Source organism: Protobothrops mucrosquamatus, unplaced genomic scaffold, assembly GCF_001527695.2.
Source record: "Protobothrops mucrosquamatus isolate PMUCROS unplaced genomic scaffold, P.Mucros_1.0 scaffold1143, whole genome shotgun sequence".
NCBI classification, from domain to species: Eukaryota; Metazoa; Chordata; class Lepidosauria; order Squamata; family Viperidae; genus Protobothrops; species Protobothrops mucrosquamatus.
In genome coordinates this window covers 250,421-265,575 of record NW_015387359.1, presented here as the reverse complement: position 1 = coordinate 265,575, position 15,155 = coordinate 250,421, and the positions used below count along the sequence as shown (strand labels likewise).

Here is a 15,155-nt window from a genome sequence, read left to right as displayed (position 1 = left end):
GCAAACCTTTTAGAGACTGAGTGCCCCAAAACCGCACCGCCCGCTCCTGCCCCTGCTTTGTCCCCCCGCCCCACCCGCCCACAGGACCAGCCTTGCCTCCACAGCCCACCGCAGCAGATCGACCAGGGTGCCCAGAAGCGTCATGGCAGCCATCCCCTCTGCCCGCGCCCCGCAGCATCATCTACACGCAACGGGGCACGAGAGTGGAGTCTTGTCCCTGCTGCCATGTGCTTGGCTGTGCTGCTCCATGCAGGCTGTGCCCAGGGGCGACTCTCCTCTGGGGGGGCTGCTGGTGAGGAGGGGGCCGTGGGGGGGAGGTGGGGCTGGGGCGACGGCACGCGTGCCCACAGAGAGGGCTTCAAGTGCCGCCTCTGGCACGTGTGCCATAGGTTTGCCACCACTGCTATAGTACATATCTCTTTAATGATTCTGAAATAGAGCACCAAGATGCTATGTAGAAATATTATTCACCAACCTTCATGTTCTTGTTAAAAACTGTTATTGTTTGAATTGATGAATTTCACACACATACACACATGGTTATATTTTCATGTTATATGCTGATTAAAAGAAAAAGCTAAGAGTCAAGAAGACAAGTTAATCTGTTTAAAAGAAAGAACCTGATGGTATAAAATAATTTATACCCGATGATATAAAGGAATTGAAAACTTCATGGAGTAACAATTATTATAATGTGCCATCCCACCAACATTTCATTCTTGTGACAGATGTTATAGACTTTACTTTACTTTACTTTTGATTTATATCCCGCCCTTCTCCCAGCAGGGACTCAGGGCGGCTCACAACATATTTAAAACAGAAACATATTTACAGTCCCCACCCAATAAAACCAATTAAGACCAAATATTTTAAAGTTGTGCTTGTTTAAAATTTTCTAAAAAATGAACCCGATTTAAAATCCTCCCTAGGCCAGGCCTGCTTGTTGGAAAAGCCATGTCTTGAGGGCGCGGTGGAAAGTAAGGAGATCCGGAATCATCCGGATCTCGGGGGGTAGATCGTTCCAGAGGGCGGGGGCACCCACAGAGAAGGCCCTCCCCCTGGGGGTCGCCAGCCGACACTGNGTTACAATAGTCCAACTGTATCTAAAACTAAAACTAAACCAGCTATTTTCAACAAGGGTTATTTTGAAATTATGCCATATTGTTTTGAGGCTGTATTAGATTTCATATCTTAAGTCCAACTGAACCAGGTGTCTAACTTTGTCATTCTATACTACATGTTGCAGTAGATGAGCAAAAAAATACTGATACTCTTTATCATACAGCTTACCCTTCAATATATCATGCAAATTCTGAAGTGTAGTTGCTATTCAGAATGGGAAAAAGGAAACCAGATGCCACTTAAATTTGGAAGGGATAAATCACTAAAGTGACTGACCATCAAGTTAAATTAAACTGAATTTGTAGAAGTTTTAGTATAAAATACTGAAAAGGTATCAGAATGCCTGCTCTTGTTCTAGGTCAGGGGTGTCAAACTCACAACGTCACATGACGTGTCACAACGTATCGCGACTTTTCCATTGCCGGCAATGGGATGGGTGTGGTTTCGGCATGACACATTTGGCCCATGGGCCGCCAGTTTGACACCCCTGTTCTAGGTGGAAAGCCATCCATCATTACTAACTAGCTCAAGAACAACAAAATTACCTACAAGCAATCACTATTAAAGGCTTATTCACAACTTGTGTTAAGTAACAGATTAATCCAGGTAGCTTAATCACTATAAGGATCTAAATACATACATTTTGTAAGAGGTAAATATCATTCAAAATAAATTGCAGGTATAGTTATTCTCCAAAAAAGTTAGTTAGGCTATATTCACATAACATAGCTAACATGGTTTGCTGCTACCCTGGAGTAAACATTTACTCCAGGAATATGATGGCAGACAAATGAACAGCAGAGCAGCCATCTTTGCAGGAGATCCAGCTACCAGGAAAGTGGTAAGCTGGGAAGCTGTCACTTCCTGCTTTACGCTCCTTAAGGAAAAAGAAAAAGCTATGATAACCTGATAAGGGCTGGTATAGAAAGGAAGAGATTATGCATCTGCTATTGTTCTACCTGTCCCTAATGGCCAAAGGAGTGGGGAATGAAAAGAAGAAAGCTCTGAGATAAGGAGCACTTATAGGTGCCGCATTTTTGTGAAACCAGTCTAGGCAATTCTCTCTTTAATAGCAGGGAAGTATCAGAACATTGTTAACTATCCTTCCTATTGCATACAATCTAGGACGGTTAATCCAAAACAACTTTCTCTAACAATAAACAGATTAGGTCATGGGTGCTTGCATTACATGTGAACTACCCCTTGATTTAAACATTTTACCCAAACTCAGCTTTAAAATAGCTTTTATTTCTACTGTAACAATTTGGGTTTTTTTTAATTTCTCTCTATTAATACACTACCAATAGCTACCAAAACCTTCCACTGCATCATGTCATTGTCTGAATATCTGCTATTACCTATTCACTTTCTTATCGGCAGCAAAACAAGTTTCTCCTCATACATAAGCTTTTTATTACAAAAATCAGCTTACCGGCAAATGTCCTTATCTTGTCTGCCTTCTGTGCTATATGAGCCAAGGCCACCTAACAACTGGATGATAGCTAGGAAGTACATACAAATATAACCTATTCCTTTATACTTTTCCTAGCCAGTCTAAACACCGTGCATATAAACTATTAAAATACATTTATTCTTCTAATGTGCAAAAGCAATATGAAATTCTTACATGTGTGGGCAACTGTAATTTATTAAAAATAAAATTGAAAATGCATTAGTGCAAAATAAATAAAAACATCAGCAGCAAAAACACTTCTGGTGATAGAAATTTAGAGACTGAGAAGGTTCTCGGAGAACCCATCTTACCACAAATAAAAGCAATTTGAGAAAAATCTCTAAAGATTACTCCAATGAAGAGACATAACATGAAAAACTACAGAGAAATATGAATTCTGAATCAGAATTTGCACTAATGTCATTGTGCTAAAAAAAGGGGGGGATAATGGTTATAAGACTAAAGCAAAAAGGATGACAAGAAAACAATGAAGTATAAAGAGTGAAAATAACAGATTAACCTGGCATGTAGTGCACAAGAACATGTAACTTGGAAGCAGGAAAAAAGTAATAGAATATGAACTAAAAGTTAAGTCAGAGATATGTTCAGTTTTCAACATCAAAATGTAACTCTCAAATTATTTTTTGCATTTCTATTCTGTTCTAATTCCAACTATTGAGCTGCTTTTTTAAGCAAAAGGTCTACAAGAAAGTCTTTCCCATCAATTACTAACATGACTTTTTGTGTAAAGAAATCGTTGCAACAAAGTTCACTGAATGCAGACTTCCTAGATGAAAGCATGGGATCTATACTATTTTAGTTGGCAAGCCAAAACTAAAGCTTCTCCCAAACAACCCTAGAAAAGTAATAAAAACACTGTTCATTTTTCTTTCATGTGGGGAAAAACTGAAACTGAGTTCAAACATAGAAGAATGCGAGGAAACCGGAGTATAAAAGTATCAGCAATGAAAATAAATGCTCTGACAAATAGTAACCCAACGACTTTTCTTCTCAAGCACCTACATTGAACTGCTTAGGGAAAAATTATTGTAAGATCTCTTTTTTTTTTTAATAAAGAGCGATCGTAGGCTCTCAATACAAAATGCAGAGCTTGAAGAAGGAACCTAACTTCCTACCTTTCCACGAGATACCGGTACCTACACATCCCCTGCACACCTCGAGGTGTAGCCTACAACTATGAACTCCAGCTCAATAGTAGTACCTATAAGTTATCCTTGAGGTGCCGCTTGAAAACAGTTTACCGGGTAAAGATCAAGGCTTTTGAAGCCAGAACTCGAAAGGAGGGAAGGGCCATCGGCACAAAGTTTGGAGGAGTATCTTATCCATCCACCGGTTTACACTGGTAGGACAAACTACCACTCGAGAGCAATAAAACTCGGGAGTGGGGTGGGGAACCTTCCTAACTCAGACCCGGCGGCAGGCGGCGTCGGAACCCATTCGGGGTGTGACAAAAGAGCAGCGAAACCACCGAGAAAAGAGGTGCGAGGCGGCGTCTGACTCGTGGAAGCAGAAGTGGCCCTCGCGGAAAGGAGGCAGGAAAAAGTACACGGGAAAGGAGGCGAGAACCCTCCCTCGCCTCTCGCTCTTTTTGATCCCGAAGAAGAGCCGAGAGCCGTTAGGCCCACGGAGCCGTCACTCCACGGGCGAGGAAGGAGCCTTCTTTCACGTCCGCCACTCCCTAAAGAGGAGAGGAAGCTGTTTTTTTCGCCGTCTTCAGCCTTTAGCACCTACCCGCAGGCAGGCGCCGTCCCTTCCGTCGCCGCGCCTTCGCTGCCGCTCCGGGAAACCAGGTACTCGGTCGCTCGGCCCAAGCAGTCACAAGAAACACCAGCACGGGAAGTAGGGCGCGCATGCGCGTTCTCAAACCCGCTCGGCCTCGCCGGTTGGTCAGCCTGCTGCCCGTAGGCGCGCGCGCAGTCACCTTTTCTCCGCACCCCCCTCCTTCCTTTCCTTTCAGCGCTCCTGCGGACATGCGCAATAAGCTACGTTTGGCGAAAAGCGAGAACAGATTCGTTTGCGTAAGGGGGCGGAACTGCGCCGCTAATAAATCACGACTCCGGGAACGAGGAGCTCCAAAGCTGGAGCTAGAAAAGTGGTTTATTCGCATGCGTGTCAGTGACGTGAGGCGTCTGGCGGCATCCGGACCAATAGCTTGCTTGATCAATTAGGAGGGCAGGGAATAGAAGGTCGGAATGGGCATGCGTGAATCGTAGAGAGTTCGCGTTTTTTTTTTCATTTTACACTCGAGGGGTTGAGGATCGCGGTGTGGAACTTTTGAAGAATTGGCAAAAGGAGATTCACTTGCAGATTAATCTGTTCAGAATGTCTTGAGCAGAATCTTCTGTTTTATTTCTGATAGAGGATATCTATCATACGTATAGAAATCATGTTTCTAGTCCAAGATAATAATTTTTTATACTTCTGCTAACCCAGTGTTTCTCAACCTTGACAATTTTAAGGCATGTGGACTTCAACTCCCAGAATTCCACAGCCAGCAATGAAGTCCACGTGCCTTAAAATTGTCAAGGTTGAGAAACACTGTGCTAACAGATATGAATGAAAAGAAATACATGTAACCCCCTCGTAGTCCCACAGTTGTAACTTCAGAGTTTTTAATTCTGTGTAACTTTTGAAAACCTGTATTATGATTAGTATTGGTCCAATATGCCTAAAAATAAGCATGGATCATTCCACTTTACAGTTTGGCAAGTTTTTTCCAATTAACGAAGTCTAATTACCTGACAATGGGCATGCTGCAATGGTTGTAAGTGTGAAAAACTGCCATAAGTCACTTTTTTCAGTGCCATTGTAACTTTGAATGGTCACTAAATGAACTGTTGTGATTCGAGGACTACCTTTGTAGAGAATGTTGCTAAGCTGTTAGCGATGTGAACGTGACTGAAAATTACCCCGGCTACAGATTTTTCTTCTTCCACCTAGTACAAATAAATTTCTATTACTTAAATGTATTTTTCTTTTTGAAGGAAAGATTGGAAATTTTTTGAGGTATTTTCCTGTTCAGAATAAAGAGGCCCAGATTGTCTTTATATCATTCACTATCACTATTGCACTGTGCCTCTCTTGTGTCAGAGGGGAGTGTTCATATTTTCAGGGAATGGGGATCTGGGCCTCCCTGTTGCTGGTTAGAAAATAAATTCCAACTCTATTCAATCAGAGACATATAGGTAGTCCTTAGCTTACGACCATAATTGAGCCCAAAATTTCTGTTGCTAAGCAAGACAGTTATTAAGTGAGTTTTGCCCCATTTTACAACCTTTCTTGGCAGAGCTGTTAAGTGAATCACTGCAGTTTTTAAATGATTAACACGGTTGTTAAGTAAATCTGGCTTTCCTATTGACTTTGCTTGTCAGAAATTTGCAAAAGGACATTGTGAATTCAATTCTTGCACTTTAGAAAGCATAGTGCTACAAAATTGGTGCAGACTAGGCCAGTATGAAGCGAACTACTGTTGTAATACATGTTTTCAGAAAATTATTTTGTTCAATAATGCTGATTTTAAAGATGCAGCCACATTGGAGAGATACAGAAATGTGTAATGCAATTAATAAATTGCAAAGAATAAGAGGAAAGAAGAAATGTTATTCTATGAATTTCATATCCCTAATACTCTTTGAAGAATAAAGAAAAATGATAAGGGATTATTCCAGTTTTTTTTAGTACATGATTTTCACCATGGTGGGTCATGGTCAAAATAACCCATTTTATTAGTTTATTTGTGTCCATGTTAAAATTACTTTGTTTTTGCAAAATCTCTTAATATCTTTTTACCTGATAATTGAAAATATATTTGGGCTGCAAGACGGTCTCTTAAAGGAGGAATTAAGCATGTTAGAAGGCTTTTGAAACTTTTAAACAAATTGACCATTACACCAATTTGGAACTGGCAGATTGGAAATTGCCATACAGTATATTTTACATATAGATGCCATGGCTACTGGGCAGGAGAAGACTTGCTTCAAGAGCCAAAGAGAATACTTGCTTTACAGCTTTCGTTAGTAGAAAATTGAGTCATATGAAATAAAGTTACCAAGCCCATAAGTGTAATTTCAGACACTATGACGGAATAATTTCCTATTTAGTAACCATAAAATGATGACTGATAACCTACTTGCATAAATACATCATTTGAAAACTATAGCTGGCATCAGTAGACGTATTGCTCTACATCAGGCATGTCAAACTCACGATATCACGAGACGCATTGTGACTTTTTCCCCATTGCCGGCAATGGGGTGGGCACGGTTTCAGCGTGATGCATCCGGCCCATGGGGCGGGAGTTTGACTTGCCTGCTTTACATCTTGAGATTCTATAGTGATCAGGTAGAGCCAATGTATTTGAAGATGCTATTCTGAGATGAGGAAGCAGTAATGCAGAGAAAATTGCTGATATTCTCCAAAATTTGACAGATTCCTACAGAATGAAACAGATGGAAGTGACATCTGCAAACCACCTGTCCAAATTTAGCTGCACTGCTGGATCAGCAACCTCACACCACAACTTACCACTCTCAAAGAACTCAGTTGAAAGCTCAAATCAGACTCTAGGCACTTGAGAAGGAGATAAGACCACACAGAGAAAATATATAAATTTGTGCATGGATATACAGTAATTACTAGAGTGACACTACAGAAGAACCCCCTTGTTTTTTAATACTTGGAACCAGCCATTCTTATCATTCGGCACAAAACATCCCGGAATAAATGAAGTACAGTAATTCATCAACATGGTGTAACAATTTTAAAGTATAGATTGCATTACAGTACACCAACAAATTAGCCTTTCCCCAGTGAAAAGCATCAGTAAACTAATAAAAGGCAATAGGATGCTAAAATATCTTTATTCACAACTGAATTCAGGGGTAGCATTTTAGTATGTAACTTTAGTCTTCAGAATCACAAAAGCTTGCCGCATATAAATGGTGCATATTATTTTGAACAAGCTGGATGAATTTCTCTGGACATGTTAGTGTGCAGAGTACAACAGGAAGAAGACAAGAAAGGTTTCACCTAAACTTTTAAAAATAATTTTCATTGAAGTTTAAAATTACAACGATAACAAAAATAATATCAACTAAAAAAACATTAAAAAGACCAAAGGGAAAAAAAGGAGAAAAAAGAAAAAAATATGAGAGGAGTTTGGAGAGCCAATCCATTCACTGGCTCCTCTTTCCGTCACTGACATTGGCTCTGCTCTCTGCAGTGCTGTTTTCAGTCTGTCATTGCTTCCCCAGGGATCCCCAGAAAGACTTCACCTAATCTCAGTTCACTTAAGACTCTGAATTTATTTTATCTACCTGAATGAATGAGTGTTCGAGATAATCATATTAGTTGTAGGACTGAACAAGCATGATACAGAAAAAGAATCAGTATCAGAATCCATATGGTGTTCTGGACTACGTATATCAGGAGAATTCACTCCATCTTTGTATTTTGTAAGGGTCATCAAGATGAGAGGAATCTTGTTTATAGGAGACAGTTCCATACACCTCCATAGTGCCATTTGAATTAAAGGAAAGTATTGCTGTACCTTAAAAATCAATCTGGATTAAGGTTAGACCAATTTAATGATTATATTGTAGAAACTTTGTTCAAGAAACTTGAACCAAAGTTTAAGACGGCATTATAATTATTGCACTGCAATCACTTTTGATATCATTAAATTTCCTAGAAACTAAGGAAGAGAAATATTATTATATAAAAGTTTGCTGTTGAGGTGATGATATTTTAATAAGAGACTGTGACCATCTCCAAGTTAAAGTTGTTTATTTCTTGGATTTCAGTCCCACCTGGGTAGCTAAATAAAATTATCTTTATTTAACAGAGAAGAATAGTGAGTTTTATCTAATGAGAAGAGTATTAAACAGATCTAGGAAGAACAAGCATTTTGTCAAGAGTTGTTTTAAGATGCTGCTGAAGTTCAGTAAATAATAATTTACTGGATCAGCAGGGAATCCTCCTGAGTCATCTGATGATGAGAGGATTTTTGTTACTATTAAGAAAGAAGGGACAAAGGGGAGTATCTTGGCTACTTGAACACTATGAAATCTGTGTTGTTGTTGTTTTTGCATGTAAAACTTTCTCTTTGCACTAATAGTTAACTAATATAGTGCAAAGTCAAAATAACTTGCAAGATTGTAAGATCTCTTTTTGTAAATTCAATTTTTATGGGTCCTAGAAATCATTGTGTTACATAGACAGGAACACAAATACAATGCTACTCGTATTTTTGGAATTTATTGAAAGAATAGATTCAGATTTTAAAAAAATGATCTGTAATATAAAGAGAACTGGAATCACAAACTCTGCTCCAGCTTTCTCAGAATGATGGAGAATAACTTAATTTAAACTACAATTACAGTTTTTAAGAATTGGAACCTCAGTGCAAATAAAGTTTCTAATCCTATAAAATTTTCTAATTATGCCTGCAGAATGCAAATACATCCATTCTTCAAATATTCTCCATCAATATGGGGAGGTCAGTGACAGAGGGATTATTCAAAATGTACATCACTAACTACTTCCATGTTTACACATTTTGGATGGATGCCTACAGAATGAATATATTAGACAAAATCCATTTCAGAAAAAGAGGCTCACAGAAAAATACAAACCAAGTAGTTTCCAAGACCACAACTCTTTTATCTATTATATTGCTCATGAGCCAAAATCTATGAATCTTCTCAGATACATGTTTGAGAATTCTTTCCAATAAATGATAAAAAAAATTAGAACTGATTTTTTTTCCCCTTTCAAATGACTCAACTTCTTCTCTACTCACTTCTTATGCCTCTTTTTTGTTACCTCCATTCTGTACGGCAATTATTCCATTTAAAATTGTAATTTTATTTGTAAAAGAGCTATTGGGAATTTGGTGGAGCTTTTCCAGTCTGGACTCTACTTGAGATCCATGAAACGAATGTCCATGATGAGCAGGAAATTCTTTGGCAACGGGCGTGGTGCTGGTGAAAGCACTGTGAACACTTGGCGTTCCAGATCTACTCCAGTTACCACAATGAAACCAGCCACACTGGTCTCAGAGATGTTCTCATCAGTGCCATCTGCAGTGCTAACGCTTAATAGATGATGAACCATGTCACGGCCGGGTGTAACTGGGACTAGCTTGAGTTGATTGTCTTCCTGTGACATGCCCAAAGGCAGACATGAGTCAGGGATAGTGGGCGCTCCCACTTTATATATCTTAACATCAGAGAACTTGACATCAAAAGCATGTGGATAGAAGCACCCTCGGAAGCCATAGAAGTATTCACGTATGCGGTCATCACGGAACTCCCGCCGGAAATCTTTAGAGCGCTCTACCACTCCACCTGATTTGGGAAGTAGCACAGTTCGAACAAAGTGAGGCAGATCGCGTTTCAATTCATTGTAGAGGCGTTCTTGATCCAACACTACAACAACATCAACTTCAAAAGCAGAAGCAGCATGTACAAGTGCCTGATATCCAGATCCCTTTACCCAGCCACACGTATTGATGATACAGCCACTGATTGAAGCTCTGCGGTTCACTTCACAGCGCTGATTAAACACATCAGCCAAGCGAGATGTGATCTACACAAAAACAAGAAACAGAAGCATATAATTAACAGGAAACTACAAAACTCATGGGATAAAACACTTAGGACATGAAGTGAAGCTAATCCTTTTTGGAAGCCTGATCCCTTCAAAAGTTCATACCCGTGAGAGAGTTTTTTAAAAGTTATGAAACTGCCCTTAGGCAAAGACCATTTATTTGTCATCATAGCCCATCAGAGGCTAGTTTGGTTTCTTAAGCTCTCATGTCTTCTCCACAATATTTTAGCTAACTACTAAAACTCATGAGCTAAAATGCTTTCCTATTAAATTATAACCCTTTCCCTCTTCTTAACAGTTTTAAATAGTTGCTACCACAAAGATCCTGAAAACACCACTCATATTTCAAATCTCTAATCATTATGTAACCCACTCCTCAACCTGATAAATCTTGGATGTATCCTAATAAATATTGGATAAATCACTACTTTGCACCCTGATTCAGGGTCACCAAGCCTGCATTCCTAATCCTCTTTATCATGAGTATAGCAAGACTTAACCTACAATTATATTTGAATCAGGCTTCCAGGTAATCAGTTAAATAAATCAGGTTAACATAATAAAAGTAAATAAACATTGATTATAGATTAAGATGACTCCTTTTACCTGGCTGTATTCTTGATACAAGCTGTGTTTATAAAATACATTATATCATAAATCACAGCTAACAAACCACAACAACTACATTTCTATAGCAGACCTAAACAATTGTTTCTGGGTTTTTTTAATTACACTTGTACAAAACCCAGTTGTCAAAGTGTCAAAGGTAGTGGAGTGAGTTCTGCATATCTTTACAAAATCTTAATTAATAGTTATCTAAATAGCTTATACTCATTGGCTCCAAAATTCAAGAAAGAGAAATTCTACTCTTTCTTCCTCTATGAGTGAGTTTTGTATTGTAAACAACTCATCATGGTAATTTCTCTCTCATTACCTATTATGTTAGCCAGGCTATTGCTCTGGTAACAGCCAAGTACAGTCCAAATGGCATTCATAATTGGAGCAAAATGACTATAGTCATCTCCTGTTTATACATACCATTTAGTAATCAAGGGAATGAAGACATTTGATTTATAATTATTATACCTTTTCTCCATGTAAAGAAAACAGGAAAAGCTATTCCACAAAGGCCCAAAGAAACCAGACAATGGTGCAGTTAAAAATGATGCCTCAAATTTCTATCCCAAATTTCTATTCTGAGATCATTTATGGAGCTAAACTTTATGCAGCGATCCACCATGTCATAGCTTATTTCCTCACAGGATACTTACTTTGTTATAGAGCTTGATATTTGTGCCAGGTGTGGTAGACCCAAAATGATAAACCAGGGGGGCTTGAACAGAGAATCCTTCTTCAACATCTGCAGGTCGTTCAATATAGAGTGCTCCCATAGTGCCTGGGATTGAAATTGAGCCTTGGCCTACATCCAGTTCCACAAATGTGGGTCGGCGTCCAAGACGCACAGCATAATTCAATAGCAGGCGGCAGACCGTTGACTTGCCTACATCTGTGGGGCCCACCACCATCACCCGAGGTCCCCGCTCATCTTCACGCTCAGCCTGCCACCGCATTTGCTCCAGAGCTGTGTGAGTGTTGAGGTAGAGAAGCATGGGCGTATCTTTGGAGATATAAGCTACTTCAGTCCGACCAGTTAGTTGCACAGAACAACTATGCCAGGTAAATACAGCAACTTTAGCACCAGCATCAAAGGTGAATTTCTTGTTTCGTGTCAGCTCAGTTCCAAAGATTTCAGCCATGCCTGTCATAAGTTCTAGCTGGACAGTTTGTGAGGCCTCAACTTCAAAGCGGAGTTCAGTCTCTCTCTCCAGCTCAAACTTGGCAACCAGTTTCTTTTCATCTGCAGTCTCCTCTGCCATCTCGTTTTATTCACAAATTCTATGAGGACAAAGCATAATTTAACAAAATCATTTTTTAAAAAAATTGTTGTTGGATGCCAGACTTACTAAAAATTCTTTCAAAATCTCTTTTTATATGAAATAGTGAAAGAGAGTTTCTCCCCTAAATATGTTCTCCAAAAAGGTGAACAAATTTTAATTTCATATTTATGGTCTAACTAACTGTTCCTAAGTTGGATCTCTCTTTGTATGCTGGATTACAACTCTTAGTATCAGATACTAATGTTGTTGGTTGAAATCATGGGAACTTTAGTCCCGATATCCAAGAGAAGCCAATTTGGAAGGATTTGGGATAATTGAATATAGTTGAAAATACTCAATACTTTCCCAGAGAGACCAACCATTTTTTGGTAGCCATGATGTTGGCCTAAACCACTTTGCTTCATAATGCCAATTCCTTCTAATGTAATGACCATATGAACAAAAAGTCATTCCTTTCTTTTTATAGTACATAGTAAAATAGAGACTACGTACTGAAAGTGTGCATACATATTTGTTATTATTAACATTATTAAAAGAAACTCTCTAGAGACACTGTGGGCTTAAATTACAATTGGATAGTTGCTCTTTTCAATGTACAGCTCTAGTTTCCGAGGTTCCAGTTAAAGTTCTTGCTGATGACAAAAATACAAAAGTAGTTTCCTAGTGAGATCTTCCAGGATACAGTCTCTTTCACAACACTAGGATTTTCTTATGGTCCCCCATCTAAGTCATCATCAGGAGCGATCATGCTCGGCTTTTGAAAACTAGTTGGGGTTTGCCATGCAGCTAACAGTCAGATGAAAACTGCGTTGTAGTTAGTCACATTTTTATTGTTACAGAGTCATAAAAACTCATCGATGAAATCTTATCTATGTGATCGCTAGCATGTAACCAATCAATCATGAAAATCATTGAAAAATGTTAAGGTTTTATAATGTGAGCTGATAAAAGCTAAGAGACTCCTCTCCCAAAGGGATTTCAATCCCATCGTTTCATCAACTACCAAAGCAACACATGGAAAACAGCGAGACTAAGGCGGAGCCAAGAATGAAATGGTCCCAAGAAAGAAAGGAGCCGCCCGGTGGACGGAACAGCTGAAAAGTTGAGCCACCCCTATAGTAACGGAGTCAGAACCGTGAAGAAAGCAGGCAGAAATCCACGCACCGATTAAATCAAATCCACAGGGATCCAACCGCTCTAGTCTTGAATCGATTTGACAACGGAAGTGCCAGTAACTCCGGAAGTGAGGGAAGCATGACAGTTAGACAGCCGCGTGATATTCACTTGTTTCAAGGCAGCCTCCTCGCCCGGTGCCACAAGGGAAATGTAGTTTGTCGGTGTGTACGAAACAAAAGGCGAGTGAGGAAATCCTGTTCGCCTCCTTCTGGGAAACGTAGTTTTATGTCAAACGATTCGGACGACTGTCAACCTGTTTCTTTCCTTTTGTCAACGCCACGAAGAGCGCTTCAGATATCTCTTCCTTAGATACTTTAATATAATGATGAACTAAGAAAATGCTTATCTCACCATACGAGAAGTGCCGCGATTGGTGGATTATCGAGTCAAACTGTGACATTTCTAGGAAAGGGAGAATGTTTTCTAACTCCACATTTCTATATACAATAGCTTCTCCAGCTTAGTAAACATTACTTGGTGGTTTGATCCTTGCAAAAAGCATACTTATTTCTCTGTATTGCTACCCTGCGACTAGCTATGTTTTTGAAGGGAGGAGTGCTGAATTTTCAAGTTCTCAGTACTAAAAGTGACTCTACCTGCTGCTTTGTATTCTAGGGAGAAGTAGTAGAAAAAATACGCAATTCCCCGTTTTTAGTCTGTTGCAGTTCTCCTCCACAGCAGAACCTTTTAGAGGTGAGCTTAGTGTCAACAGCAGCACAGAGGATGTAAGATGCCACAAGGATACTACTTACAGCAAAATCTGATGTTCACTCATGATGATGGTGCTGCTATTTGTTCAGTCATGTCTGATTCTCAGTGATTCTAGGGACCAGTTGTCTCAACTTTTTCTTATCTTGCATGGCTTTTTTCAGTTGTTTTATGCTCTGGCTGGTGTGAACTTTGATAGCGACTGTGTTTTTTGGTGGCCTCATTTCCTCACTGCTGACCATTCTCAGCATAATTGCCTCTTCCAGTGAGTTTGATTGCATGACATGACTAAAATAAGTAAGGCAGAATTTTGGGGTTTTTACCTTCCAGCGATATGACTAGTTTTATACGCTACAATGCATTCATTGCCTTGATCAATCTGCAACCCTAAAAAAGTGAATTCTTGCATGCATCTGATCTCTTCACTGCCAACTGTTATTTTGATATTTCCATTCCTCACAGTAATCATGAGCTTGGTGTTTTTGATGTTCAGAAAGAGGTCAAATTTCTTGCTCGCATCTTTAATCCTTTTAATCAGATGTTTCTGGCCTTCTTTGGTTTCTTTTTTTAATTATTTTTTTAAAGTTTTTTCAGGGTAGGGAAAAGCGAGGGTCATTATGAGAGGTGGGGTTCAAGGGAGGATTTAGGTGGGAATGGGTACAGCAATGGGGTTGCCCCCAATAACATTTCACGCTTTAGCAAGCAAACTATCATCCGGATACAAGTATTCCACAGGGCTAATATAATGATCAGTAACTGTAGTCAACATGGCCTTCTTTGGTTTCTGAGAGGAGAATTGTGTCATCAGAATATCAAAGATTGTTGAGCTTCCTTCCTCCAATCTTAACTCCGAGTTTTGATTATTCAAGTTCTAGTTTTCTATGATTACTTCAGCATAGAAGTTGAATAAAAAAGGTGAAAACATGTAATCTTGCCACACTTTTTTTATATATTGAACCAATTAGTGTCATCATGTGATGTTTGCACAGTGACTTCCTGATTTGTGTATAAGGACTACACTAATTGATCAGATATGTTGGTACCCTTAGTTCTTCTAGGGCCCTCCATATCTTGTCATGATCAACACAATCAAAGCTCTTGTTGTAGTCCATAAAGCAGATGTAGATGTTCTTTTGATATTCCTGAGAATCTTGCTAGTATGAAGGATG

The 15,155-nt window shown here is 39.3% G+C and overlaps 1 protein-coding gene across 1 annotated transcript; it reads right to left on the bottom strand.

The window, feature by feature from the left end:
• Positions 1 to 9,457: 9,457 nt before the first annotated feature.
• On the bottom strand, positions 9,458 to 12,092 carry CLP1 (cleavage and polyadenylation factor I subunit 1). The gene is made up of 2 exons (XM_029284956.1): positions 11,476 to 12,092; positions 9,458 to 10,183 (listed from the first exon to the last, which is right to left on the bottom strand). Exons 1-2 carry the CDS (start codon positions 12,079 to 12,081, stop codon positions 9,512 to 9,514), a joined length of 1,278 nt encoding a protein of 425 aa, XP_029140789.1. The 5' UTR covers positions 12,082 to 12,092; the 3' UTR covers positions 9,458 to 9,511.
• Positions 12,093 to 15,155: the final 3,063 nt, after the last annotated feature.